The 27078-nt window shown below is 36.0% G+C and overlaps 12 protein-coding genes across 12 annotated transcripts; 6 read left to right on the top strand and 6 right to left on the bottom strand. All coding sequences in view use genetic code 12, as the record gives it.

Annotated features, from left to right (window-relative positions):
• Positions 1 to 725: 725 nt before the first annotated feature.
• On the bottom strand, positions 726 to 1328 carry CORT_0B10710 (Rpl16a protein; the record flags this gene model as incomplete). Its single annotated transcript, XM_003868159.1, has 1 exon — positions 726 to 1328. One exon carries the CDS (start codon positions 1326 to 1328, stop codon positions 726 to 728), a length of 603 nt encoding a protein of 200 aa, XP_003868207.1.
• A 457-nt stretch (positions 1329 to 1785) lies between these two features.
• Positions 1786 to 3561, bottom strand: CORT_0B10700 (Leu4 2-isopropylmalate synthase; the record flags this gene model as incomplete). The annotated part of the gene is made up of 1 exon (XM_003868158.1): positions 1786 to 3561. One exon carries the CDS (start codon positions 3559 to 3561, stop codon positions 1786 to 1788), a length of 1776 nt encoding a protein of 591 aa, XP_003868206.1.
• A 358-nt stretch (positions 3562 to 3919) lies between these two features.
• CORT_0B10690 (hypothetical protein) lies at positions 3920 to 5416 on the top strand (the record flags this gene model as incomplete). Its single annotated transcript, XM_003868157.1, has 1 exon — positions 3920 to 5416. One exon carries the CDS (start codon positions 3920 to 3922, stop codon positions 5414 to 5416), a length of 1497 nt encoding a protein of 498 aa, XP_003868205.1.
• A 1573-nt stretch (positions 5417 to 6989) lies between these two features.
• On the top strand, positions 6990 to 9503 carry CORT_0B10680 (Rim8 protein; the record flags this gene model as incomplete). Its single annotated transcript, XM_003868156.1, has 1 exon — positions 6990 to 9503. The coding sequence occupies one exon, from the start codon at positions 6990 to 6992 to the stop codon at positions 9501 to 9503; it is 2514 nt and encodes an 837-aa protein (XP_003868204.1).
• Positions 9504 to 9909: 406 nt separating this feature from the next.
• CORT_0B10670 (Kel1;kelch repeat domain-containing protein protein) lies at positions 9910 to 13413 on the bottom strand (the record flags this gene model as incomplete). Its single annotated transcript, XM_003868155.1, has 1 exon — positions 9910 to 13413. One exon carries the CDS (start codon positions 13411 to 13413, stop codon positions 9910 to 9912), a length of 3504 nt encoding a protein of 1167 aa, XP_003868203.1.
• A 2201-nt stretch (positions 13414 to 15614) lies between these two features.
• Positions 15615 to 17984, top strand: CORT_0B10660 (Vps53 protein; the record flags this gene model as incomplete). The annotated part of the gene is made up of 1 exon (XM_003868154.1): positions 15615 to 17984. One exon carries the CDS (start codon positions 15615 to 15617, stop codon positions 17982 to 17984), a length of 2370 nt encoding a protein of 789 aa, XP_003868202.1.
• Positions 17985 to 18200: 216 nt separating this feature from the next.
• Positions 18201 to 18926, top strand: CORT_0B10650 (Trp1 phosphoribosylanthranilate isomerase; the record flags this gene model as incomplete). Its single annotated transcript, XM_003868153.1, has 1 exon — positions 18201 to 18926. One exon carries the CDS (start codon positions 18201 to 18203, stop codon positions 18924 to 18926), a length of 726 nt encoding a protein of 241 aa, XP_003868201.1.
• Positions 18927 to 18992: 66 nt separating this feature from the next.
• On the bottom strand, positions 18993 to 20633 carry CORT_0B10640 (Cct8 chaperonin-containing T-complex subunit; the record flags this gene model as incomplete). Its single annotated transcript, XM_003868152.1, has 1 exon — positions 18993 to 20633. One exon carries the CDS (start codon positions 20631 to 20633, stop codon positions 18993 to 18995), a length of 1641 nt encoding a protein of 546 aa, XP_003868200.1.
• Positions 20634 to 20997: 364 nt separating this feature from the next.
• Positions 20998 to 21747, top strand: CORT_0B10630 (hypothetical protein; the record flags this gene model as incomplete). The annotated part of the gene is made up of 1 exon (XM_003868151.1): positions 20998 to 21747. One exon carries the CDS (start codon positions 20998 to 21000, stop codon positions 21745 to 21747), a length of 750 nt encoding a protein of 249 aa, XP_003868199.1.
• On the bottom strand, positions 21716 to 22177 carry CORT_0B10620 (hypothetical protein; the record flags this gene model as incomplete). Its single annotated transcript, XM_003868150.1, has 1 exon — positions 21716 to 22177. The coding sequence occupies one exon, from the start codon at positions 22175 to 22177 to the stop codon at positions 21716 to 21718; it is 462 nt and encodes a 153-aa protein (XP_003868198.1).
• A 1895-nt stretch (positions 22178 to 24072) lies between these two features.
• Positions 24073 to 25620, top strand: CORT_0B10610 (hypothetical protein; the record flags this gene model as incomplete). Its single annotated transcript, XM_003868149.1, has 1 exon — positions 24073 to 25620. One exon carries the CDS (start codon positions 24073 to 24075, stop codon positions 25618 to 25620), a length of 1548 nt encoding a protein of 515 aa, XP_003868197.1.
• A 187-nt stretch (positions 25621 to 25807) lies between these two features.
• Positions 25808 to 27016, bottom strand: CORT_0B10600 (Mvd mevalonate diphosphate decarboxylase; the record flags this gene model as incomplete). The annotated part of the gene is made up of 2 exons (XM_003868148.1): positions 25808 to 26899; positions 26975 to 27016. The coding sequence occupies 2 exons, from the start codon at positions 27014 to 27016 to the stop codon at positions 25808 to 25810; spliced, it is 1134 nt and encodes a 377-aa protein (XP_003868196.1).
• Between the last annotated feature and the right edge of the window lie 62 nt (positions 27017 to 27078).

Raw genomic sequence — 27078 nt, 5'->3', positions numbered from 1 at the left:
TAGCCATTCAAAAATATCGTAGCTTTGAACCTTTAGCCCAGTTATTGTCACCATTAGAGTAAAAATTGGACCACAAATGTCACACAAATGTTACTCAGAGTTGTTCACCTTTGCTCTAAATTTATTTGAAAGCATCAAAATATTGTTATAATATATGCTTGTAAATTTAAAAACTTGCGGAACAATAAAAAACTCTACATAGTGCTCGGCGAGTTTTTTTCAATGCGCATTTTGCTTGTACGACGACTTCAGGTCGTGTTTAACGTTTGTCAAGCGAAAGGATTCATTGTGGAGCAGTTCTAACTCTATTCAGTCTTAGGTATAGAACAAATTATTGAATAAAACCTTAATACTGACGTATTGCAACACAACACTTGTCAAGACTCAATACTATGTAGATAATATCTTCGCTTCTTTCACTATCCATCAACATAGAGAACTACAACAGCATCTACATTTCTTCAATAACCTTTTTACTATTATGATAAATTTCTTTTTAAATTACTCCTATATAAAACAATGACTAGGAACAACAACAAAAGGGTGGTTTCGTTATATACCGGGCGATCATGATGATGATAATTATCCTTTTCTTTACCACAGCTGCACCCTTCCTCATCAAAAAAGAGCAATTCATGCTCTCTCAATTGACAACGAATGGGGTACAACTGCAGTCATACTTAAAAAAAGAACACTTTCTCTTCTTACTTTTCTATTCTCCCACTTTAGTAACCCAAAGCAGACAATTTCTTAGCAGCTTCAGATTCAGCAGTGGAAGCTTGAGCAGCGTTCAATTTCTTGGTTAAAGCCTTCTTCTTAGCATAATATTCAGCTGATTGTAATTTTCTCTTTTCTTCCAATTTCTCAACAACTGATTCATATTTCCAACCAACTGAAGTTGACAATTTACCGACAGTAGTGTATTTTCTACCTGGCTTCAATCTCAACACTCTCAAAGCTTGTGGAACAACAACTCTCTTCTTCTTGTCATATGGTGGTGGAACACCTTCGAAAACCTTCAATCTTTCCAAAGCAGCCTTACCTCTAGCGGTCTTGTGAGGAATCATACCTCTGATAGCTTTGTACAAGATTCTTGAAGGAGCTCTGAAATGGAATGGACCTTTGGTCTTGTTGTATCTAGTAGATTTTCTCAAGTAATCATGGTACTTCAATTTGTTTCTGAAAAATTCACCAGAAATGTTTAATTCTTCACATCTAACAACAACGATCTTTTGTCCGTTAAGGATTTGTTTGGAGATGATGGAGGCTAAACGACCCAATAAGTGGCCTTTACCATCAATAACAACAACTGGTTCGAATGATGACATGGTGTATATGATGAGGGTTGATGATGTGTGTAGGAAAGGTTGGAAAAAAATTAAAACTTGTGGAAAAAAATTTTTGTAAAGTGAGTGAGACCTTAGGAGGATTTGGTTTTGTGATGAAGTTGTTTTAGTGAAAAATTTACTTCGAATGGCTTATTTTTTCTGGTGCGAGGAGCTGCTAAATTCGTATGGTTAGAACGAAAAATTGGACGAGAGTAACCTGGGAATTCGTCCCAAGACCGCGGGAGATTTTTTTCTTTATCTCGTTGACGCAAAGAATTAATTTTTCAGACACTCACGTGCAACATTTATTAGGGCTAAGCCCTAACAAGACAAATCTTATGTCATTCCTGATAAGATAAGAGAATACACCAAAAGGGGGTTCATCATCTTGGTGCCACTTCCTTACAATACACAACTTTTATTAACCTATAAAGCCTCTAAACAACATCTCTCTTTACTAATTTGGTATCTGAATTTTACCTTCATTAATCAATGAATTAACTACACTTAAAATAGCGTCCATTGAAGCTTGACTAACATCATGATTGATACCACAACCCCATCTTGTCACTTTTTCACCAACCTCATTCAAATAACTCAATTGAACATAGGTAGCTGCTTTGGAGGCTGATCCTGTACCTAAGGAATGTTCTTGATAAGTGACAACTTCAAACAATGTACCAAATTTCTTTCCAATTGCATCAATGAAGGAAGAAATTGGTCCATTTCCTTCACCCTTAATGACAATCTCTTGTCCATCAACACTAATATTCAACTGGGCAAATATTTCTCTGTTGTCGTTTTTACTCTTGGTGATTTCAAAATCAACAATTGATAATGGTGTTTGTACAAGATACTCCTTATTGAAAACATCAACAATTTCATCAATTTGTAATTCTCTTCCCAATTGGTCAGCTTTATGTTGAACAATGGATGAAAATGCCACCTGTAGATGTCTAGGTAAATCCAATCCCAAAGATCTTAAAATCACCCATGCACTTCCACCTTTACCTGATTGTGAATTAACTCTAATAACAGCTTCATACGTTCTTCCAATATCTTTGGGGTCCAAAGGTAAATAAGGAACTGCCCATTTTCCATCATTACGTTCATAACTGAATCCCTTTTTAATAGCGTCTTGATGTGATCCACTAAAAGCACAAACCACAAGTGATCCACTATATGGTGCTCTTTCAGGAACTTTGATCTTGTTGCAACGTTCACTTACATCAATTAAACTTTGTATATCGGAAAAATCCAAATTGGGGGAAATACCTTGGGTGTACAAGTTTAATGCAACCGTGACTAAATCAACATTTCCTGTACGTTCACCATTTCCGAATATGCAACCTTCAACACGATCAGCACCAGCAAGTAACCCCAACTCAGTAGCTGCAACCCCACAGCCACGATCATTATGACAATGGACGGAAACAACAACTTTCTCACGTTCAGTAATATGTTTACAGAAATATTCAATTTGGTCGGCGTAAACATTGGGGCCGGCAACTTCAACTGTTGCTGGTAAATTGAAAATCATTGGATGTTCAACAGTTGGTTCCCATGCTTGTTTCACGGCTTCACAAATTGCCACGGCAAATTCAACTGGTGTATCGGAAAAACATTCTGGTGAAAATTCCAAATTCCATTCAGTTTCACTCATGGCAGGATCATCTTTGGTTAAGCTTCTGACTAGCTTGGTAGTTTCAACAGCTTTAGCAATAGCATCTTCTTGTGACATACCAAATACGACCTCCCTAAACACATCCGAAGTAGCTAAATAAATGTGAATGATGGCTTTTTTAGCTCCTTTTACTGATTCAACCGTTCTTCTAACCAAAGGTTCTCTCGATTGAGTCAAGACTTGAATGGCAACGTCCTCAGGAGCATTCTCAACTGCATATCGAGTAAAATCAAAATCAGTTTGTGAAGCCAGTGGGAAACTAACTTCAATTTCTTTAAATCCAGTATCAATTAATTTATGAAAATATTCCTTTTTTTCCAGTATTGACATTGGATCAGGTAATGATTGATTACCATCACGTAAATCGGTAGACAACCATCTTGGTGCTTTTGCCACTACTTTACTGGGCCATTCACGATGTTCTAATTTGATTTGTTTTGGTGGTGGGTACTTAGTGGATGGATTTTTAAGCATGTTTTTGTACTGTAGTTTCACGGGTGGGATACGTGATGCAGCTCTTGAAAAGAGCTTGAGTTGTGGGAACATCATTGCTGGTAGCCGGTTGATAACGTGAAAGAAGAAGAATAATGGTGAAATTGGTGTGTTTTGGTGATATTATGATGATTTTGAAAAATGGTGAAAAATTTACGGCGTGGTACAAATAGACATTATTGTATTGCCCCTCCTTGGTTACAGCGATACCGGCAGAAGTACAAAAAGTAGAAGTTATAGACTTCCATATTGGGAAGTAAGCTACAGTTAAGCATCATACGACATGTTCTAATTTTTTCTCTTCTCTTCTCTTCATAATTTTTTTCCACCTCATCTCTCCATATCATCTCATTTTTTGTATCTATTTTTTTCCACACCAATTGATTATTCTTTTTAAAGACATATTATATATACAATGGCTAAGTCAGTTAAAGATAAGAAAGTGGATAAGAAGGTTGCTAGCAAGAAGGATGCTAAAGTAGCTAAGGTTGAAAAGAAGGTAGAGAAGAAGAAGAGCAAGAAGGAAGAAAGCTCATCTGAAGAAGAGGAAGAAGAAGATAGTTCATCAAGTTCAGACTCCGATTCAAGCTCTAGCTCTAGCTCTAGCTCATCATCTGATGAATCACCTAGCGACGAATCAAGTGACGAATCCTCGTCAGACGAAGAAGAAGAGGTAAAAGAAGAAATCAAAGTAACTAAGAAGGAAAAAAGATCTGACTCAAGCTCATCATCTTCATCATCATCATCTAGCTCAGATAGCTCAGACAGTGAGGAGGAAGAAGAAGAAGTCAAAGAGGAAATCAAAGTAACCAAGAAGGAAAAGAGATCTGATTCAAGCTCCTCCTCCTCCTCCTCCTCATCATCATCATCATCATCAAGTTCAGACAGCGAAGAAGAAGAGGAAGTTGAAGAGAAAGTTGAAGTCAAGAAAGCATCGTCTTCCAGCTCATCAAGCCTGAGTTCAGAATCTGATTCCGATTCCGACAGCTCTAGCTCATCATCATCATCGTCATCCGATTCAGATTCCAATTCAAGCTCTGACTCCGACTCCGACTCCGACTCAGAGGAAGAAGTCAAGGAAACACCAAAGAAACGTAAGATTGAGGAAGCAGAATCAATAAACACTCCGGAAAACAAAAAAGCCAAATCTGAATCATTCACTACTGATGAAGAACCAGCTACCATTTTTGCTGGTAGATTATCATGGAACATTGACGATGATTGGTTAAAGAGAGAATTCGAACATCTTGAAGGTGTTATTAGTGCTAGAGTCATAATGGAAAGAGCTACTGGAAAATCAAGAGGTTATGGATACGTCGACTTCTCCTCCAAATCAGCTGCTGAAAATGCCATTGCTGAGATGCAAGGTAAAGAAATTGATGGTAGACCAATCAATTTGGATTTGTCAACTGGTAAACCTCATGCCACTAAATCTAACAACGATCGTGCTAGACAATTTGGTGATCAACAATCACCACCATCAGATACTCTATTCATTGGTAATTTATCATTCAATGCTAACAGAGATAAATTATTTGAAGTTTTCGGTGAATATGGTAATGTTATTTCATGTAGATTACCAACCCACCCGGATACTCAACAACCAAAAGGTTTCGGTTATGTACAATTTAGTTCTGTTGATGAAGCTAAAGCTGCTTTGGAAGCTTTGAATGGTGAATATTTGGAAGGAAGACCATGTAGGTTGGACTTCTCAGCCCCAAGAGATAATAACAACGGTGGTGGCAATGGTGGTGGATTCCGTGGTGGTCGTGGTGGATTTGGTGGTGGTCGTGGTGGTGGCCGTGGTGGATTTGGTGGATTTGGTGGTAGAGAAAGATCAGCTACACCAAGTGGAACACCAAGAAAATCAGCTGCTACTGAATTTAAAGGAACTAAGAAAACTTTTGATTAAGTATGATGCTTCCCGGGGGGAGTGAGAAAAGTTGCTGTGGATAGATTTGTACAACCAATAAGGGTTTTAGAAATGGTCACCATTTTTGTATATTAGTTAATAAAGCATATTAAATTTGAGAATAAAACTGTATACGATGGTACAAGTTTACTTGTGATGTGGTATGCAAACATTATTTTTGCCAAAATGTAACATACGGAGCCCTTCTCTTTAGATATTCATTGTTTATTAATTCTCTCGGCCAAAAGAGGTTGCAAAAAAGACGAAGAAAAAGAAATAAAATTTCTTAGGCGTTCTTTTATGCAAGAGAAGGGAGAGAAGAAGATACAAGTGGTTTAAAACCAGTGCAAGATTTATAAATACATGGATATCTCAATAGGCCCATATGGCATATTGTATTGACAATTTCTTAAAATGATAACGAGACGCTATAGAAATTGTATTTGCCACTTGTAGGGCGCCAAAACTTTTGCAAAAGAACGCACTCCACATGGCAATGCATATCCGGACCAAATATGAAACTTTAAGTACAATAAAAAGTGCAATTGATGCTTTATCGACGTTACAATAAACTCTCTTCCAGTTTTCTTTCCTCAATTTAAAATTTTAGTTTTTTCCTGGGGTTCATGCATAAATAAGGTTTTTAGTATACGAATTAGAACTGGTTAAACAGGTGGTGACAATGAAAAAACACAAAGATTGAAGCTTTAATGATTAATGTAGGTGTATTGTTATGAAAAGCATGCACTCCCCGCCTCAGCCACATGTGACAGATATTGTTATTGTATTTATCAACAAGGGAATAAAAAGTGAAAAACACGAGGCTAAAACTAGCTTAGATACAGAGATACCTTCATAAAAAATAGCAAATAAAGATTGGTAGAGACAAGGAGCTCTGACGTGATAATGTACTACAAAGCACAACTAATTTTTATCTGATAAATGAGTGTATGATACGATAGTATCGTGAAAGTGTATGTTGCGACATTTATTAAAAATGACATTAAAGTTTTCTTTTATTTCCGCTTTTTAGTGCATTTGAATAGGGGGTTCAACGCCTGAACATTAATATCAACACGTCCGACAGCATGCTATATAGTGATTAAGTGAGTATGAGCTACTGATGTTTTTAGAGATTGCATCTATCAACTATATTTCATAGTAATCATTGTATATAGTTGAATATGGATTTAGCGGAACAATAGTTTTATCTCTTTTGCACTCCGTTCCTCTTTTTGGTAATCAATGTAAGAGAACAATTAAAAAGAAATAAAAGAGAGACAATAAATTTATCAACGACACTCACCAATACTTAAACCACAAATTACTAGAAACTAGACACAGATTTACACACACGCATAAACATCCCCACCCTGTTTAGACTATCTTAGACTACACTTCATCTCCCAGCTACACAAACCACCTTTGATTCATTTTTTCATTAGTTACATGCAAAAGTAAATAACAACAGACAATCAAACAGCAAAAAAATAAAAAAGTGACACAGCCAAGCCAAGGTCAAATACAAAATCAAATAAGCCTACACATACAGGGAATACAATACCGCAGATAGATGAGAAGAGCTGTATCAAAAATACTACCTTCTCCGAGTAGTGGTAGTACTACTGCAAGCTCCTCCACTTCAAAACTTGGCACTTCTTCATTCACATCTGCCTTCAAGTTGGATTTTAATGCTGTTGATGAATTTTATGTACAATTGGATAATCCTCACAAGACATGGCTACCTGGAGATGAAGTATCAGGACAAATTGTATTAATATCAAAGAGGAATTTGGCAAACATAGTTATAACCCTTTCATTAATTGGGTTTATCAAGATAAATGCTTCTTCACATTCAAAACTAAGACCGATAAAGCATACTTTATTTGATCATACTATCAAGATATATGGTGGCAATGACAATATAGGTGGTACTAACGAAGAGTTCACTAATGGATTAAATAAAGGTGAACATGTGTTTCCATTTATTGTAAAGCTACCGAATAAAAAAGTATTTACGTCAATCGATTTTGGTAAAGGATCCATCAATTACTCATTAAAAGCTTCAGTAGGTAATGCATCCTCATTTACAACTGACATGTCCAATAATTTACCAACGTCACCTGGTGAACTACCGGTGGGTAAAAAGAAATCACTGCATAATCCTTCATATACATCCGAGAAATTAATAAATCTAATCAACCCTATAGATGTATCAACCTTACCACGACCTAAACCAAAGAGATTAATATTGAAGGACCCTAGAGGGAATCTAACCAAAGACAAGAAACTACTGCGTACACAATCATCAACATCAACTATAAATACAGTACATACATTTGGTACCATGTCATCAAACAATCTGGATCAAAACTCCATCAATGAACAATCATCTCATACAAACTCTACTGAACTTGGACAACATCATGATAGACTGACACTTAGTGTTAATAAATCGCCGTCGACAATAAAAGTGATCTTAGATATACCACAACGAGGGTATTTACGAGGAGAATCAATACCTGTAAAATTAACAATTAACCATTTAAAGAAAATTCAGGACCTTAATGGGATTATCATAACATTTGTTCGTGTTTGTCGATTAGACAATGGTCCTGATGGAGTTGTGGAGAGTTTTAGAAAAGATCTACAACAAACTGTGCTACCATTGTATGTTGACCCAGTGACTCTAAACTCCGAAGTTAAAACGTCACTACGAGTACCACCAGATGCATTCCCCACAATTACAGGATGCCCATTAGTATCATTTCAGTACTTCATTGAAGTACTCATCAATCTTTCTGGTCGGTCAGTAAACGTCGATCCTGATCTAGTAGCCGATCGACATCTGCCTGATACGAACAATAATATTCAACAACCACAACAAAAGAATACAACATCAATTGAATCGTTTCAATTTAATTTTACTTCAACAATACAAAACCAAAAAGATCGATCTACATTTATAAACACTGATCGATTCAAAAGATCAAAAAAATTTTTACAATTGACTAGTGAAATTTGTATTGGAACTCATCGACTGCAACCAGAGGATGAAGAAGCACAAACCCTTTCATCAACTGAACCTACAACTACCAATGTGTCACGACGTTCATCATCATCATTATCCAATTCCAATTTGTCACCTGCATTGTTTAATAATTCATCAAGTCATCCTTCACCACAAATTCAAACCACATCAAGTAATTCACCATCATTTTTTGGCCATACCCCATTTTCTTCATCAGTATCAGGAACGCAACATGTTACTGCAAATCCAGCTCCAATTAATGGTCCACCGTCAACGTCATCAACATCAGCATTGGGAGCCACAAATTCACCCCAACGGTATCCATATATAAACCCAATTCCAGAATCCCGAGAATTAAATCATTTTCAAACACCACCTTATTCATCTAATGCTGATGACAACCTTGCTATTGGAGATGAAGCACCATTGTATAATGAAGATCATACAACGATACTGAATGAATTTATGCAGAGTTTACACGAGAATTCAGGGTTGTCAGAAAAGGAAAGAATGCAACAACATGAAGATAGTTTGTTGCCTTCAGCACCACCGGATTTGGGTCAAGATGATGAAGAAGATGCTACGGTGGAAGAACGCAATACGAATCAAGAACAAGTATCTCAAAATCATATACAAGCAGATCACCAACATCAACAAAATCAAAACGTTAGTGATAATCAAGTATCCCCACCATCACTTGGCCATGGCGCGAATAACCATATCAGTTTCTTCACATTCAATCAACAGACTCCACCACAATCACGAGTGCCTCAAAGTAGTACCAGTAACAACAACACTGAAAATGGAAACGAGCAACAAGGTAGTCAAAGTGATGATTACTTCGGATTGTCATCATCGTCATCGCATCACAATGCATCAAGTTCATTAGCTCATCAATTATTTAATGATGAAGTGATTGATCATGTACCTAATTATATGAATGCTGAACATGATCAATTGCTTTCACAATCGCAATTGCATGCTGCAACACCATCACAGCAAGCGCAGCAGACACAACAGACACAGCAGAGGCAACAAAACCAACAGAGTCAATAAAGTTAAGAAAGGACAAATTCACCCGGTTGAGTAGTGTAATATATATATATATTTTATTAATATTTTAATGAGACATGTTTTAGAAAATCGAATTCATCACTTTCTCTTTGTATTAACTTTCCACCATTTCCTTCTTTTTACATTTCTCCCGTCTTTTCACAAATTAAAATTTTTAAAATTATACAAAATCAGAAAAACTTCATCATTCAAAACCACTACGAGTGGATTAGTTTGAAGTATGGGTATACAAAATTCAACAAAGTAATAAAAAACACAAAAAATCGAAAAATATCGTCTCAATTTTTTACCAGAAGAAGTCCCCATTTATACAGTGTGGAATAAGGATACACGTATAGGGTCCTCTCTAAACATCGGCTTTTTTTTGCTTAAACACAAGCAGAAGCAATCAATTATTTTGAGCCAAATATAATTGTTTTTGTAATGCCGTGACATTATTTTTCAATTGATCTCTTTCTTGTTTAATGATATACAAATCGGCTTCAAGATCCTTAATCTTCATATTGAAATGAGCATTACTAATGACTCCTTCGTCATCGTCATCAACAACACCAGGATTAACTGATTCATGAGCATCACTGAATGCGTCATCAAGAATAGGCGTGCCAGTAGCCGATGATGATCCGTTATTCTTTTTCAAATGAGCTGATTTGAACATTTTCAATTCATTATTTTCTTTGATCAATTTATCCATGAAATTACGTTGATTATTCAATTCTTCTTGGTTAAGCTTCAATGCCTTTGATGTATTGTTAACCGATTGTAATGATTCACGATAATTTTCTTCCAAGTTTTTCAAATTGGCAATACGAGTAGTTAATTCTTGACGTAATGTAGCAATTTCTTGATTACTTACTTCATCATTTTGTTTACTGATGCGTAATAAATCATCAACTTGTTGTTGTAATTTAGCGACAACGGGGTTATTTTCTGGTGTGGCCACGGGTGATACTTCACGAGTTGCTGGTTGTTTAACGTTCCATAAACTAACCAAGTTTTCCAATTGTGTAGAAATGTCCTTTCTTGTTCTAGCCAGAGATAAGATAGATCTATTATCTCCACCAGCTAAAGATCTTTGCTCTTGTTCTTCATCTTCAAGTTCAATTTCATCATCGTTATGAATTGCTTTATAATTTTCGAATTCCAAATTCAAATTTTCATATTTAGTCTTCCAATCATTAATCTCCTTATGTAATACTTCTTGATCTTTTACTTGATAACTCAATTTGTCAATTTGTTCTTCTTGTACTTTAATGACTTTTTGGAACTTGGCCAATTCACCAATTTGATTATTCATAAATGGTTCAAATTCAGCAAATTGATCATGTAATTTGGTATTTTCTTGTTGTAAATAAATCAACTTGTTATTCAATTCTAATCTTTCCAATTTGTATCGACTCAATTCCGACAAGTTTGTTGCTGTTTGGGGTGCTTCCGGATCCCAAGCACTTGGATCAAGGCTCAGTTTCAACTCGTTAATCATGGAGTCTTTATCATTGATTTGACGTGTGTAGACTTCGATGTCATTCCTATGAGTGGATTGTAATTGGGTATTTTGTTGTTGTAAAGAATTGATTTTGTCATTAGCGGTTTGCAATTGTTGACTGGTTGATGATTTGACTTGATCTAATTCGTTTCTCAACTCTTCAATGATTTGATTTAACCTTCTGTCATTTGAAGAGGAGGTGGATGAACGAACGTTTCTGTTGATGGAAATTGGCTTTATAACATCATCTTCTTCTTCTTCATCATCCTCTGTATCCCTGCTATAGCTCTTATCTTGAGGATATGATGATGTTTCATGATCACTAGTGATATCAGGGTAATGTGAAGTCAGGCCATATGATTTATCAGCAAAGCTTGATCTTCTGTTTCTGGTTGCTTCTTCAATGGTGTCTTCATCATCATCATCACTTACTAAAGATCTCTTTAAGACTGAAGCATGGCCAGCAGATTTTCCAGCAGCACCAGCGGCAGCAAATGCAGCAGCCACACCAGCACCGGAAACTCCATTCGTGACTACATCGTCATGTTCTTGGTTAAATTTAGGATCAAGGGATCTCCTTCTCAAATAAGTTCCTTCTTCTTCATCATCATCATCATCTTTAACCAAATGTCCATTAACTGGCTCACCAATGCGCGAATCATCAGTCTCACGATGAACTTGCTCATATGGATTCACATGGGGAATTTCTTCCTCTTCTTCTTCTTCATGATCAACTTGTGAAATTGTGCCTGAAGGAGTTTCAACATCAACAAAATCAGCATGTCGATTCATTGTATTTGTCGACAATCCACGATTCAAGTTTGAACGATCTGGTGGTGGAGGCGAAGCACGAGGAGTTGCATAGTCTTCAGGACCAGTAGATCCAGTTCTAGAATGACGATCAAACCCTTCATTAGCTTGAGTACCAACAGCCGAAGCTGCAACTTTTCTTGGTTTTCTAGATCTTTCAATAGGTTCAGACATAAATTGGTCAACAATATTCACATCCAATTCATAAATCATGGTGCCTACCTCAGCACCATTAAAAGTTTCATAAGTATCGAAATTATGTGGATCAGCAACGATATAATCATTTTTATCACCACCCATTATAATCAATTTGTTATATTTCGGCAAATAAGTCATTGAATGTCCACATCTTGGACCAGGTCCATTTTCTTCAGCAGTTTCCAATAATTTGTACCAAGTGAATGTTTTTAAGTCCAAGACGTAAAGACTACTGTAAATGACACCACTGAAATCATTACCACCATAAATATACAATCTATCATCAACAACACATGCTGAATGTTCATTCACTGGTAATGGGGTGGTACCATTAGTTTGAATTTGTTGCCACTTCTCTTGCTCAACATCAAATTCCCATAAATCATTTGAAACTTTTTCATTATTGTAAACACCACCAAATACATAAATCTTTTCCTTGTATACGGACATTGAATGATTAGTCAATGGTGGTGGTCTGAAGTTGTTTACTGGATCAACAATTTTCCAAGTAGCTTTAGGCGATTTAAATGAATTCAATTCAAAGTAATACATATCATTGAATACATCATTTTCCAATTGACCTCCAAATAAGTAAAGCCTTGAAGATGAATTGTTGATTGCAACAACTCCAATTGTGTGACCATATCTACCATTTGGTTTATTCAAAATGTGACTAGGGATGGTATATTTATGATTGTTGATGTTAAACAAGTAAAAATTGTTATCAGGGAATCCATGTTCATCAGTTTCAACAGTATCTCCGCCATAGATAATGAATGCGTTACCACACAAAACCGATGAATGTCCAACTCTAGCAGGTGGGTTGTTGTTATTAGTAACTTCAATATTTTCAGCTGAATAATTCAACACTTCACCATCATTACTTTCATGAGGAATAATTCTCCAAGTATCTCCAAAAACAGACCCATCTTTTAAACCGCCCATAATGAAAACTTCATTTTTATCACTAGAAATGACTGAAGCTGCATGTCTATACCTTGGAAAAGGCGAATCAAAAATCTTGAATCTATTCCATGGATTACTGACATTCAAATGTGGTGGAGCACGAGATTTGTAAGGAACAGTTGATGGATCAGTGGTGATACCAAAAGGCTCCAGGGTATAACTATGGTGATCTTGAGCCACTGGCATATTGTGTTTACTTCCTTGCTGTGAGTATGAATGATGATCGTTGTTCAAATCTTCTTCAGCAAAAGTATGCGTATATCCTACTTTATCTTGTAGCGGTGAACGAGGTGGAGAATTGGGCGCTTGAAATGATGCTGATGATTTAGAAGTACGACTGCTTCTGATTTTTTCTTTTCTAGGCGAATTCTTGTTGGATGAAGTGGTTGAAGTAGCTGTACTGTTCTTTCTTCCAAATCTGAATTTCTTCATGAGAACAACTTTAGTGGGGGGGGTGGACAAGTGATCTAAATATATATATATATACGTTACACAGATCTTGCTCTTGTGTATGTTGTTGATCTTGGTAAATACCTTTGTACAAAGTTTTGGAATTGAATTGTTCTTCTTCTTCTTATTACCTTTGGGCGTTTAACTCTTTTTAAAAAGGGTAATAATAACGAAATGGGGAAAAATCGTTTAATTGAAGTAAAAAAAAAAAAATAATTATACTTTATGAATCTAAATCAGGTAATTTAAATTGTCTCTGTGCTGTTTGTAGTTTTGTGCCAGATAAGGAATTGAGTAATAAAGTTAGTGATAAACCCTTGAGGGTGTGTAGGTGGGCGGTGTGTTTTGTTGTTGTTTTGGAAAAGGAATGAGAGAACGTATTAAATATATATATGGATGTTATTTAGTGTTGTTATTGTATTATGTCGTTACACAAAACTGCAACGACAAAATTTGGAGAAAAAGATATATTCTACGACATTTTATGTCAGACATTTTGTTCGTAGGAGATTATTTGGCGACATTTAGTGCATACACTTTTATTTTTGTGGCATGTGATGGTTTATTGTTCTTCTGGCGTTTAACTACAGTCTTTTCCCTAATCGAGTTGTAAGGAAGGGTCAATTTACTTATTGCTCTCCATTGTTATCGAATGTATATCACAAGGTTGTTTATATTCTTTCTATTTTGGACCATGTCTTTCAAAGTTGAATGAGATTGCAAAATATAATAATAATACAACTTTAAATGAAATGCTTGCTTGACATAAAAATCACCGAAAAGAGTAATTTCAGGGGGAAATGGGTTTCTTACTACTTCTAGTGTCCCACTTTTAATGTCTTGGATAGTTTATTTTTGCAATCAAATGACTTCGTTGCAAAACATTTCTGTTTTGATTTCTCGCCAAATATTTCTGAAATATTGTCGATTGTAAATGCACTGCCGGCACCTGTTGAATAAGAATCAATAGTTGATTCAATTTACTACTCAACCAAGGGATATCTTCTCGGAGTGTTCTCTATGCTCAACTGTCAGTTGCTTCGAAGGGTCAATACCGAGGGAGAGCCAATATCCAATTTATAATATTTTGTGTAGTATTGTTCTGAGAGAAAAAGTATTTCCTAATTGGGTAATTTTTCTTTATTTTAATGTCTCAAAACCAAAAAATACGACAATTGACTTTGCATCTCACACAAAACAATTGAAGAGATCTGAGCATAACCAAATGATGTATTTTGCGTTGTCGAGAGTAAAACAGGTTTTTGGTCTGAGTGCTATATAACAATGAGCTACAAAGTCTATACCCTTTTCTGGATTAGTATCGTTGCATCGTAAAGACAATGTATGTAAACGTACAACTGTTGACTGAAACCATTAAAATGCACTAAACCTACTACTAAACTCTCGCTTCGACTGAGGACAAAGATATATGCATCAATTAAGTGATCAATTCCTTCAATGCTGTACATGTCTCCTCCTCTGTACGCTTCCATCACTGTCTTTTTTCAATACATGAAGTATCTTTTACCATGTACGGCGTTGTTGTGAAGATAAATGTCGCAATTATTTGTCTAATGACGCACAATACAAAATGTACAAAGAACAGGAGAAATTACCGAATTAGGAAAGTACAATCCTTCCATCAGATTGGATGTCACCAAATCAACGCAGATAACGGTATAGATCCCGGGTGACCCTGTCATAGAGAAGGTGACTCATTAAAGACAAATATGTTGCGATTGCTCTTTCAACTGAACTTCTGCATTTAAATTTGCATCATAACCATTGCAAAAAAATTAATCTTCAAATTCCATAACAATTTCCAAAGTCTCTGATGGGTCACATATGAACTCACCAGAAACGTTAGAGACTTCAAGACATAGGCCTTTAGACTAAGAGAGCTACATTGTAGATTTTATTTTGAACCGACACGGAAAATGAAAAAATTGTGCTTTACCCCACCCCCTCTTCAAAGCGGATAGGAACTCAGGCTCGATCCGTTACGTTGTCGCATTTTTAATGTCGTTTGAAAATCTACGACTCTGGATGACAATTTTTGATTTTCCTCAATTTCGCGACACTGACTTTTCAGACCAACAAAACATCAATCTCAGAAGCTTCAACTGTTACACTCCGACAACCAAAGTACCTTCATAAAATCGATCACCTGACTACTACATACAATGGACCTGTATGATTATGATCCCGTGACTCACATCAATAATATCTTCGACACTCCGGAAGCTTTGAACCACTTGCCACAAGCTCTTTCTCACATACATCAATACAAACTACAACTAAATCGTGAAATCGACACGTTGAAGTCACAATATGATTCAAGTATTGAAGTAGATGACGACATAAAACAACTAGTTAGTAATATTAAAGATGTTAAAGATAGTGCCGATGCAACGAAAACTACAATTGCATCAATGACGAGCTCAATTCAAACATTAGATTCATGTAAAAAGAATCTTGTTTTATCAATGACGGTGTTTAAAAGATTACAAATGTTGGTTAATGTAAACAACGGACTAAAGGAAATTCTTTCAACGCAGAACTATGAAGAAATATATCAAAGATTGGGAGTAATGAAGGAATTACTTCAATTTTTCCAACCTTATAAATCGATTGATTTAATTAATGAAATCAACTTAATGACGATATACACCCAAAATAAACTCGTTGATGATATTTTTGTAGACTTTGAAGAGTTTTTGAAACGAGATGGCCGCGGGGGTTCCAAAGTGGAACAGAACTTGCTTTACGGAGCAAGAACTTTGGAAATGATTGATGAGAAAAACAAGACCAAATTGTTGAATTGGTTTCATAATTTACAACTACGAGATTTAAAAAATATTTTCAGTCAATCTGATGAAGCAGGATCAATTGAGAATCTAGGCAGGAGATTCATTTATTTCAACAAGGTCTTAGATCAAGTGAAGCAATATGCTATATTTCCTGAGGATTGGAATGTTACTATGGATATCATTGATGAATTTTGTAAAATTACGAAACTGGATTTGGCCAGTACTTTACAGAACAAAAAAATTGATTCAGCTACATTACTTGACAATTTAACCAAGACCATTGAATTTGAAAAAAAGTTGAATGCTGAATATCCTCGAGAAAATGAGTTTAATATATCATCAGTATTTGAACCATATTTATCTATATGGGTACAAGAACAAGACAAAATGTTGAGTTCCAAGTTTGTTGAATTTGCAGCTACTTCTCAATTACCACCAGAATTGGCTAAAGATATCACGGCCAACATTCCAAACATCGCCATTACATCAACTGAGCTATTCAAGATCTATCATAAGCTTTTATCGCAGATTCTCAAATTAACCAATGGTGAAATCATTGCCAGTTTAGCAAGGCTATTCAACAAATACTTGTTTGAATATCTTAATCGAATCTTGACACCAATGCTTCCGCGAAATGATGATGATATTGCTGGAGTAGATGCAATCAAGTATCTTACGTTATTATTAAACACTGGTGACTATATGGTGGGAAACATCGATGAATTGAATGAGAAATTGGAACTAGTCGTTTCCGACGAATTGAAGGATCGATTGCCAACTTTAAACAGTGATGTTTTTCTTCAACTTGTAAACAAGAGCATCTCCGCTCTCCTAGTGAAGTTAACTAATGATTACAAACCATGTTGGCGAGAATTTTTCAACATCAATTGGCAAGAATTGGATTCAGTCAATGATGTATCTTCGTACATGATTGACATCAAAAATATTACCATTGATAATTTGAAATTGATTTTACCATTGATTATCCGTGATAGTTATGTGCGTAACTTCAATGATAAATTGGTGGAATTATTAGTCACTACATTAGCTAACAATTTGAAATTTATTAAGCCATTGACTACAACTGGATTAGAGCAATTGCTACTTGATGTTATATCACTTAAGGATATATGTTTGAATTTCCCCCATTTGGCTCAAAAGGAAAAGACTAAATCATATACCAAGTTTGTCACAAATCATTTCCATGAACTAGAATCAATTTTGAAGATCTTGATGGTTCCACAAAATATGCCGGTGGAGAATTTCATTGAATCGTATTTTGAACTTATTGGAGGTAAATCAATTGCTAATTTCACCAAGATACTAAATCTTGCCAAAATTGATAAATCAAAGCAATACAAGTATATCGAGAATTATAAACTACAATTATCAATCGACAATGATGATGACGGTGATTCAAATGCACTTACAACACATCAAAACAATCAATTATTGACCAATTTGGAAGATGATTTAGATAATTTATCAGCATCATCAACTCCCGTGAGTGCTACTCCAGGTCCATTTTCAGCCAATCGTAATAATAATAACAACAACAATAATAATACAAGCTCTGGCAAATTATCATCGCCGGATATAAAATCACCCAAATTACTTCCTAGAATGAATCAGTTTGAAAAGAATATTAGAGAATTGGCGTTAACGGGCGAGACTCATGTGAGTAAATTCAATGAGAATTTTAGAAGTAATTTTGGCAAATTATTTAGAAAAGAAGAACGATGAATGGTGATTTAATGGGTTTTCGTGATGATTTGGAGTGTATGTACATATGTAATATAAACAAGGTTTACATACAAATTATTTTTGTAAATTTGCAACTTTTAAATTTCACCTCCACAATTTCTTTTTTTGACTCAAATAAAATTTCACTGAAAAATTTCCAAAAGTTTTCATCGTACCAACTAATTACACCTTCCCTCCCCCCACTACCATCACAAAATGAAGCTAGTCAAGATCTGCGGAGTGAAAACTCTCGAATCAGCAGAAACAGCAATCCTTAACGGGGCCGACTTGATTGGATGTATTCTCGTCCCCCAAAAATCACGCACAATCGACTTTTCCACAGCTAAACAAATTGCCCAATTTGTGAAAAGAGGCAGACCACAATCGGTAGCTCAAATGATGTCCCACTTAAGCCAAAAATGCGACAGTTTTGCATCACCTGTAGATTATTTCGAGTACGTTTCGAAATTGGTGCTTGATAATGGACCGTTCTTAGTTGGTGTGTTTCAGAACCAATCGCGAGATGAAGTTTTGAAAATTGCTAACGAAATTGGGCTAGATTTTATTCAGTTACATGGTTCAGAACAGAAACTCGACTACACTAATGATGAATTCGGATTGGTTCCACGTTATGTCGTGCCTCAAGATACAGAACAATTGAAACATGATAGCGAGGAATTAATGAAACGAGGAGTTTTGAGTTTACCCTTACTTGATTCAGCTCAAGGCGGTGAGGGGAAAGTGATTGATTGGGAATACATTAGTGGGAATTTAAATTTCACAAGGGCGATTTTAGCTGGTGGATTGACACCGGAGAATATTCGTGATACAAAAGATGTGAAGAATATTTTAGGGTTCGATGTAAGTGGTGGGGTAGAAACTGATGGTGAAAAAGATTTGACTAAAATCATTCGATTTATTGCTGGTGGAAAGAGTCTATAGACAAAATAAAAAGGTACATCACATATACATACACACAAGTAAAGTAACACATCTGGTCTTGTTATCTTAATCATCTTGATCCCAATTTCCAGGTCTTGGTTGCTGTGGCATTACTGGTCCACCAGCTCTCTTGGCCATTATTATTTGGTCAATAGACAAGATCGTATTTGTAGCTTCAACAGCTAAATCAATAGCTGATTTCTTTGTAGCCAAGACATCTAATACGCCAGTATCTTCAACATCTCCCGTATCAATATTCAAACCTTGTTTCAAACCTTCTTTCCCACTATCATCAGCATGGGCAGCATACAACTTACTAATCACTTCGGTCGAATCGAATCCTGATGTTTCTGCAAGTACTCGAGGAACAACTTCAAAAGCTTTAGCAAATGATTTGATAGCCAATTGGTTTAAACCAGGTGTGGTTTCTCCATATTGAGTAACACGTTTTGACAATTCAATTTCAATTGCACCTGCACCAGGTAATAGTCTATTATCCTTAAGTAATCCCTTTATTGAACTTACACCATCATCAATGGCTCTTTCAACATCATCCAAGTTGTTTTGAGTAGCTCCACGGACTACAATTGTTGCTGTTCTTGAACTAGATTCACTTTGTCTGAATATGGTGACTCGATCACCGCCAATTTCTTTAGTTTCAATTACATCAATTTCACCCATTTCATCGGGTGTTGGAGCACCTAATCTAGGTAATGGAGTAGCTCCACAAACTTGACAAATTCTTCTTAAATCGAATTTCGAAGGTACACGCAATACCAATATACCATACTTGTTTAAATAATGTAATGCCAATTCACCAACATTGGATCCAGCAACAACAACTTTTGCACCAGAATCATTAATTTCTTTACACATTTGATCCAATTGTTGTTCTTCACCTTTTGTAAAATCAAGCATTTCTTGTGCATTATGTAACAATACCGTCCCTTTAGTTTCAGTGGTTGATATATCAATTGGACATGTAAATACAGCAACTTTTGAATTGGTGACATTTTTAACTGATCCTTCTGGTTCTCTAGGGAAAACCATACCTTTAACAACTTCAGATTGAGATAATGAAGATCCCATAATTTTAACTACCCTAATTCCATCAACGTTAAAATTTGCTGGGTTCTTGGGGTTGACTACTGACTGTACTGCTTTCACCACCAATTTGGAAATTGTATCTTCAACACCATATTGTTTTGCTGAAATTACTGGTTTAACAGCTTTGATTAAATCAGTTTCAAATGATGAAATTTTATCAACAACCAATTTATCCAATGTTTCTAAAACGAATTTATTAGCCAAATTGAACCCTTGAATGATTTCGGATACATTCAAACCTAAACTCAATAACTTCTCAGCAACATTTAAAAATTCTCCAGCTAATATAATGACAAGATTGGTATTATCACCCATTTCAAATTCTTGTTGTTTTGAAGCCATGATTAGGATCTTTACTACTGGATGAACAATTTCCAATTCATTAATCATAGTGGCAGCATCATTGGTGATGAATTTCCTACCAAGCTTGTTGACAATGATCTTATTTCTCCCACTTGGTCCCATTGAAGTTTGCAAAATTGTGGCAATTTCACGTACTGCTTCGACATTTCTTGTTATTGCTCCATCTTCATTCGAGTACGAGGAGTATCCCTTCTTAAACAAGCCTGAATTAGGTGCTTGTGGTAATTTCAATGACATCTTGAGGGTGTTGATCTATTGAGTTGATGATGATGTGTTTTGATGAGTTTGATTTTGTAGAAGATTAAAGAAGGAAGAAAAAAAAATTTAGAGTTTTTTGACATTTCAAAGATTTAATATGCAGGTGTATGATATAAGCCAATACTCTAATATACATATATATTGCTTAGCCATGTATAGGCTCCTCTACTTAATTTTAATTATTTTCAACAGGTTGACTGCACTAGCAGTTCAGAGGGCCAATTCATTTGCTACAGTGGCCTCATAGCAATATCATCAACGCGTTCCATCCATTATGCGATATGAAATTGTTGAAGAAAAAAAAGTAAATTTCAGCTAGTTCAACTAAGTAGTTCACCCATCAATGCTTGTGCACCCATTAGCTAGAAGAACCCTCTCTCCCAACCTATTCAAGCTACGCCCAGTATGCTTTCCAAAAGCCGTACCTATTTTGTCACTTAGGAGTCTCCGCTTCAACTCAACCCAATCCAACAAACTATCATCCAAGTCATTATTTGATCCTTCAGTATGGACAGTACCGAATGTATTAACTTATACGAGAATTATTGCTACTCCTTTCATTGGCTATCACATTATTTATGGAAGTCCCATTACGGCTCTACTGTTGTTCACTTATTCCTGCGTTACTGATTTCATTGATGGATATATAGCGAGAAGATTCAATATGAAATCAGTAGTTGGATCAATAGTTGATCCTTTGGCTGATAAATTCCTTATGACTATATGTACATTATCATTAGCATATGTTCACTCAATCCCACCTATACTTGCATCTATCATAATTGGACGTGATGTTATACTTAGTTTTATGTCATTTTATTACCGATTCAAAAGTTTAACTCCACCAAGAACATTAAACAAGTTTGTTAGTATTGGACAATATCCAACAATAAGTGTTCATCCAAACTTTTTGGGGAAGTTGAACACAGCTTTACAAATGCTTTATATTGGAAGCTTGGTGTATAGACCACTTTTAGAAAGTGTTGTCAATGATGCTGCTTTTGAAGGATTGGGGTTGATTGTTGGAGCCACAACATTAATGAGTGGAGCTAATTATATATTCAACAAGAATTCATGGAAATATGTGAAATAAAGGCGTCGTTACACATGATCAATAATGCTTTGAATATTTTTGATGTGTGTTTGTGGTGTAGCAAAATTGAAGTAAAAAAGATAATGAATTTCCGTTTGTGATGGACATTTAGCTCCAATGGGATGAAATTGTGAGATGCTATGATATCCTTCACTGTTTTGTTTACAAATAATTGCTTATCCAATAGGTTATAGATATTAGATAAACAATAGGGTATCAATTGATGGGTAGGACATCTCAACAAAACATGATAAAAGTAAGTTAGATGGGTTTTGTTTGACGTGGTATCTATAATCTCCAAACACTGGTTGACGTTGCATTGAAGTGATTTGCTAAGCTTTCGATATTTCAAACGATATAGAAACTTTTGGATCAATTGATCATGATATTTAGACGTTCTGTTTGATAGAAAATACCTGATTATCTCCATGTAGGTTGAAATTTGGGTTTTGGTAAGGTTTGCCACATGATAACTGTAGTAATCAACTCCAAACTCTTTTAGTGTATGCACAATCTTGAGATCAATTGAATCCGCGAGTCTATCAATGATTCCTTGGTGTGGTTAATGTCAGTAGTCAAGTTGTTGACTGAAAAGGGTTCTTCTTCAACTCACCATCAACACTGCACCCTGTTTCTCTCTTGATTCGAAGTATGACAAGCGCAAGACCAATTGTAAAGTTCATCATCATTGACAACAGGTTTGGTTGCAAAAATATTCTTTTTTTTCTTCACTAAAATCCCCTACAGTTTAAAAGGAATGGGGACGTAAGCAAACTCTAGAATAAACACACCGGGAGTTTTGTTACTACAACTTTAGAAGTGTCATTACTTCAATGGATGGAGAAAAATAAGTGTGTAATAGATTACAATATTAACTTGAGCACTAGATATCTCGACTTAGTACCTTTGATCGAAACACTACTTTGATTATATTAGTCCCGATGCATAGTACCTCTTCTAGAACTACACAATCTACATAGCGACAGAAACCATGGTTTTAGACCTGAGACATCATACAAAGTGTGTATGCAGTAGATGTTAAAATAGGAAGAGAAAAATATACGAAAACCTGATAATAGATTTTTATTAGGAGACTAAAGTTTCGGTCTGATGATTCATGTACAGATATACATGCCTTGCATCTTCAACCGAATCTAATCGTTAATCGCTAAAGTAAACTAAAAGAGTGAGCAAAGCCCAGTCCTACGCTATTTCTTAGTTCGGAATTACCAAATTGATTAAATAGCATACACTGTGGTATAGAAACTTATTGTATTTTAAATGTGTCCGACAACAAAGTTCTATTGGTAGGGAACGAATAAAAGAAAGTTATCAGTTGTAAAAACACTACGTCATAGGTAACAAATTGATAGACTATGCCAATATACATATACACCCACAGAGGGCATGCATAGTAATAATAATCGTAAGATTTATTCTGTATGTATGGAACACAAAGACAGTTGGGAAAAAGTTAATTAGTTGAGACAGACATGGACTTCGCACTTCGCATCTCGGTATTCACACGCACTTTTAATGCTTTTACAGTTTTTTAGTACTTTAGTAATACATCCTTCAAGACAAAAGGTGTTGCTCTCCCTTTCCAACGTGTAAGATGGTAGGAGATACGAAGGCATTGTGGATGATTTATATACTCTTAGAAAGTATTCTTGTCCATCCTTGAAGATTTTGTATACTTCTGTATGTGCAAGGAAACGGTTCGTAAAACATTTAAATTAAATTCGTCCTTCAATATATATACGCCACGGACAAAATAACATTGGACAGACACAAAACTACACTCACACAAACAATAAAGAAAAGAAAGACAAAAGGAATAGGAGAGAGAAAAAGAGGAATAAAAGAATAAGAACAAGACTAAGACAAAGTGAACGGAAAAAGATTTCAGATAAAATATAGGGGAACTACTACCACCACTGAGTAGCTATATTCAGCAGAACGACAACCACATCTCTTCTCGTCTGAAAGGTACACCTACAAACCAATACTGTTCATCCAAGTGTTTTTTTTTCAACTACTACGTTGCAAATTATTTTTTATCAAAATTTTTTTACAACATCCCCCCAAACACACAAAATTTGTACTTACCAAAATATTATTATTATTATAGAACACACACACACACACTCGGGTTGTATAAGAAAGATTTTTACAACCAAACTTTACACAGTTAATCATAGAGCTACATACATTCAAGAGTAAGTGAAGCTCAAACACCCACAACCTCCCACGCTCATCAACCATATTACACCTCTTGCATCATATTACTACCTCATTATCACCATGCTGACTAATAATTATACTATGGCATTTGACCCTCATGCCCAGGGATTAGCTCCTGATGGTACTGTACCTGCAACACAACAGCTGAATCTTCAACAAAGTGCTCCGCTTGTTCAACAACAACAACAACAGCAGCAGCAGCAGCAACAACAACAGGTACCGGTTCCTTTTCCTGAGATATCAGGTACCGAAACAGCGTCTAACATGTCCAATTTTAACTTGAGCCATAATCAAAATGCACAACATTTGCAACACCAACAATTTCAACAAGCACAAGCACAGGCTCTCAATGCTAGGTATCAGCAACAACAACAACAAGCCCAACAACAGGTACAGCAGCTACAACAGAAACAGCACCAGAAGCAGGTGCAACAACAACAGCAGGCACAAGCTCTACACCATCGTAGTCATTCACACAATATATCTACTCAAGACCTACATGATGCCGTGGATATCAAACAAGAACAATTACCACCAACCAAGAAACCAGCTCCAGAACAAAGACCATCACTACAATCACAACAACAAAAGAGCTTCAACCATTCTTATTTGAATCTACCTCCTCATAATCCATTTGATTTCAATTCATATCCAATTACAAATCCACCTATATTTGATTCTACCTTTATGTTGCCTTATTCAATAGACGGGGTACCCAGAAGAAGAAGAATTTCCATATCTAATGGTCAAATTGGTCAGATTATGAATCATGAAGCATTTTTTGATAATGATGAATTTAGTTCTTTAGATGATGACTTTACACAACGATTTAATGATTATGAATTGAATAGATCAGCTACTACCACACAACAGCAACTGGAAATGCCTCCTTCTCAAGCACAGGCGCAAACACAGCAACAGTCCCATACTGGATTTCTTGGTAATGCTCAACACGGATTTGCTAGTATAACTCCTGCCAGTGATAATGATTCTTCTGCTAGTACCATTCTAGCTACATCTGTCAATAATATGACATCAGCTAATGCAGATCAATTGACAGGACAACAAGATATTAGCATGCAACCTCAACAACAACATCATCTACCTGTAACACAACCACACCAACCACAACCTCAACATCCAATACCCCAACAACAGTTGCACCCACCAACACAACCTCAACAACACAATCAAGTACCACCACCAGCACAATCAGCACAATCAGCACCACCAATACCAGCACAACTTCCTCCACAACAACCCACCCCATCTCGCCCTCTTTCCCCACCCGTTGCTGGCTTACCTCCTCCAAACCACCTGTTAATCTACAACAACGAAATTATCTATAACCCAAACAACGGCCCCATAATGGGCACTGCTGCTTGGAAAAAGGAGAGATTGTTAGAACGTAATCGAATTGCCGCATCCAAATGTCGTCAACGTAAAAAACAAGCACAAATGACGTTGCAAGAAAATGTCGCCAAGATGGAAAAAGATCTAAAACAAAAACTGGATCAATTAAATCATTTACAACTGGTTTTGAGTCATTACAAGCTAAATATTCAAAAGTATTTGGAAAGTGATGAACGAGATGAAAAATTGTTGAAGGATTTAATAGAGTTTATATAAGGAGGGGAAAAGTAGCTGATTCAGTTATGAGGCTGACTATTGATTATTTTATCTTTATTGTATTTGCTAATTCATAGATTTGAAAACAGATATAACTAAACTATACTTTTATTTTTATTTTACAATGAGAATTGGATTTCCTACAATCAATAGACATCTAAAACCATTATTCAACCACTTTACTACTCTACTTTGTATTTTTAGGTAATCCTTCTTCATTAATCAATGATTCGGAAGTCACCTGAGGCCCAACACCAATTGAAGTCAAAATAACCCTCGATACACCCGACCATTCCTCCTTTTGTTCATCAAATTTCTTACCATTCCATCCGTCAACATGACCAAAATGCCTATACAAAGCCGGCAACACTTTTGCCTCATTCACTTCATCATAATATACAACCGCATTAGGCCCAGCATCAAACGTATATGCAGCGATCGTTTCGCCCGCATCAGCATTCAATTTTTCGACCAATTTAATGATACGTTTACTGGTATCATTTAAATAAAAAATCGGCGGGTATGAATCTAAACAAACAGCATGGAATTGATTTGAATCTTGCATTGTCAATTGAGCGAATTGCGGGAAATCCTTGTTCAAAATCGCTTGTTTCATAGCTTCAAATCGATGAGGGACCACATGATCGACTCTCCATTTAAACAATTCCGATGTGGCCACTGTCAATTGCATCCCCGAAGTACTAGGAGTATCTTTTTTATCATCAGAAACAACAAGGATTGCCGCTTTCAAACTTGGCCAGTGCAGCAAGGGGGCGACTTCAACTGCTTGTGAATCTTCACCATTTTGTAATTGACCCATTTCCCAAGCAACAAAACCACCAAAAAGAGACCTACATGCAGATCCTGAGCCCTTACGAGCAATCTTACTCAATTCAGAACTCGATGTAGGTAACTGGTACAATTTAGCAATTGCACTAATCAACGCTGCAAACCCAGCAGCTGATGAAGCTAAGCCCGCAGCAGTAGGGAAATTATTTTCCGAGACAATATGCAACTTATAGCTAGACAATTTCGGTAAACTTTCATCTTGTGTTTCAACTTGTTTCCGCAATTGTCGTAAATCATAAAGACAAGCTTGAGTTCGTGGTGTGTCCAATGATTCCAATTTACCATTAAGCCATAATTGATCATTTTTGAAATCAGGTGATGTTGATGCCGTAGTCAATGTACGTAAATCATTCTGGGATAATGTTACTGAGATGGAGGAATTGGTGGGTAAATTTAAGTTCTTGTCACGTTTGCCCCAATATTTAAGTGTCTTTTATGAACAACTCAGTTAGTATAATTGATCTTTATGAGCGGAGCATATGATTGGAATATGGGTCATACATACGGCAATATTGACCGGTGCAGTCACTGATGCTTGGTAGATCATTGGAGTTTGTAATTAGATTTAATTACGACAGTTTTTGGTTGCCAGATGGGATTTTTCTTCAC

The sequence above is a fragment of the Candida orthopsilosis genome (genome assembly GCF_000315875.1).
Source record: "Candida orthopsilosis Co 90-125, chromosome 2 draft sequence".
NCBI lineage: Eukaryota > Fungi > Ascomycota > Pichiomycetes > Serinales > Debaryomycetaceae > Lodderomyces > Lodderomyces orthopsilosis.
Note: the sequence above shows the minus strand (reverse complement) of the source record. Positions and strands in the feature narration are given on the sequence as shown.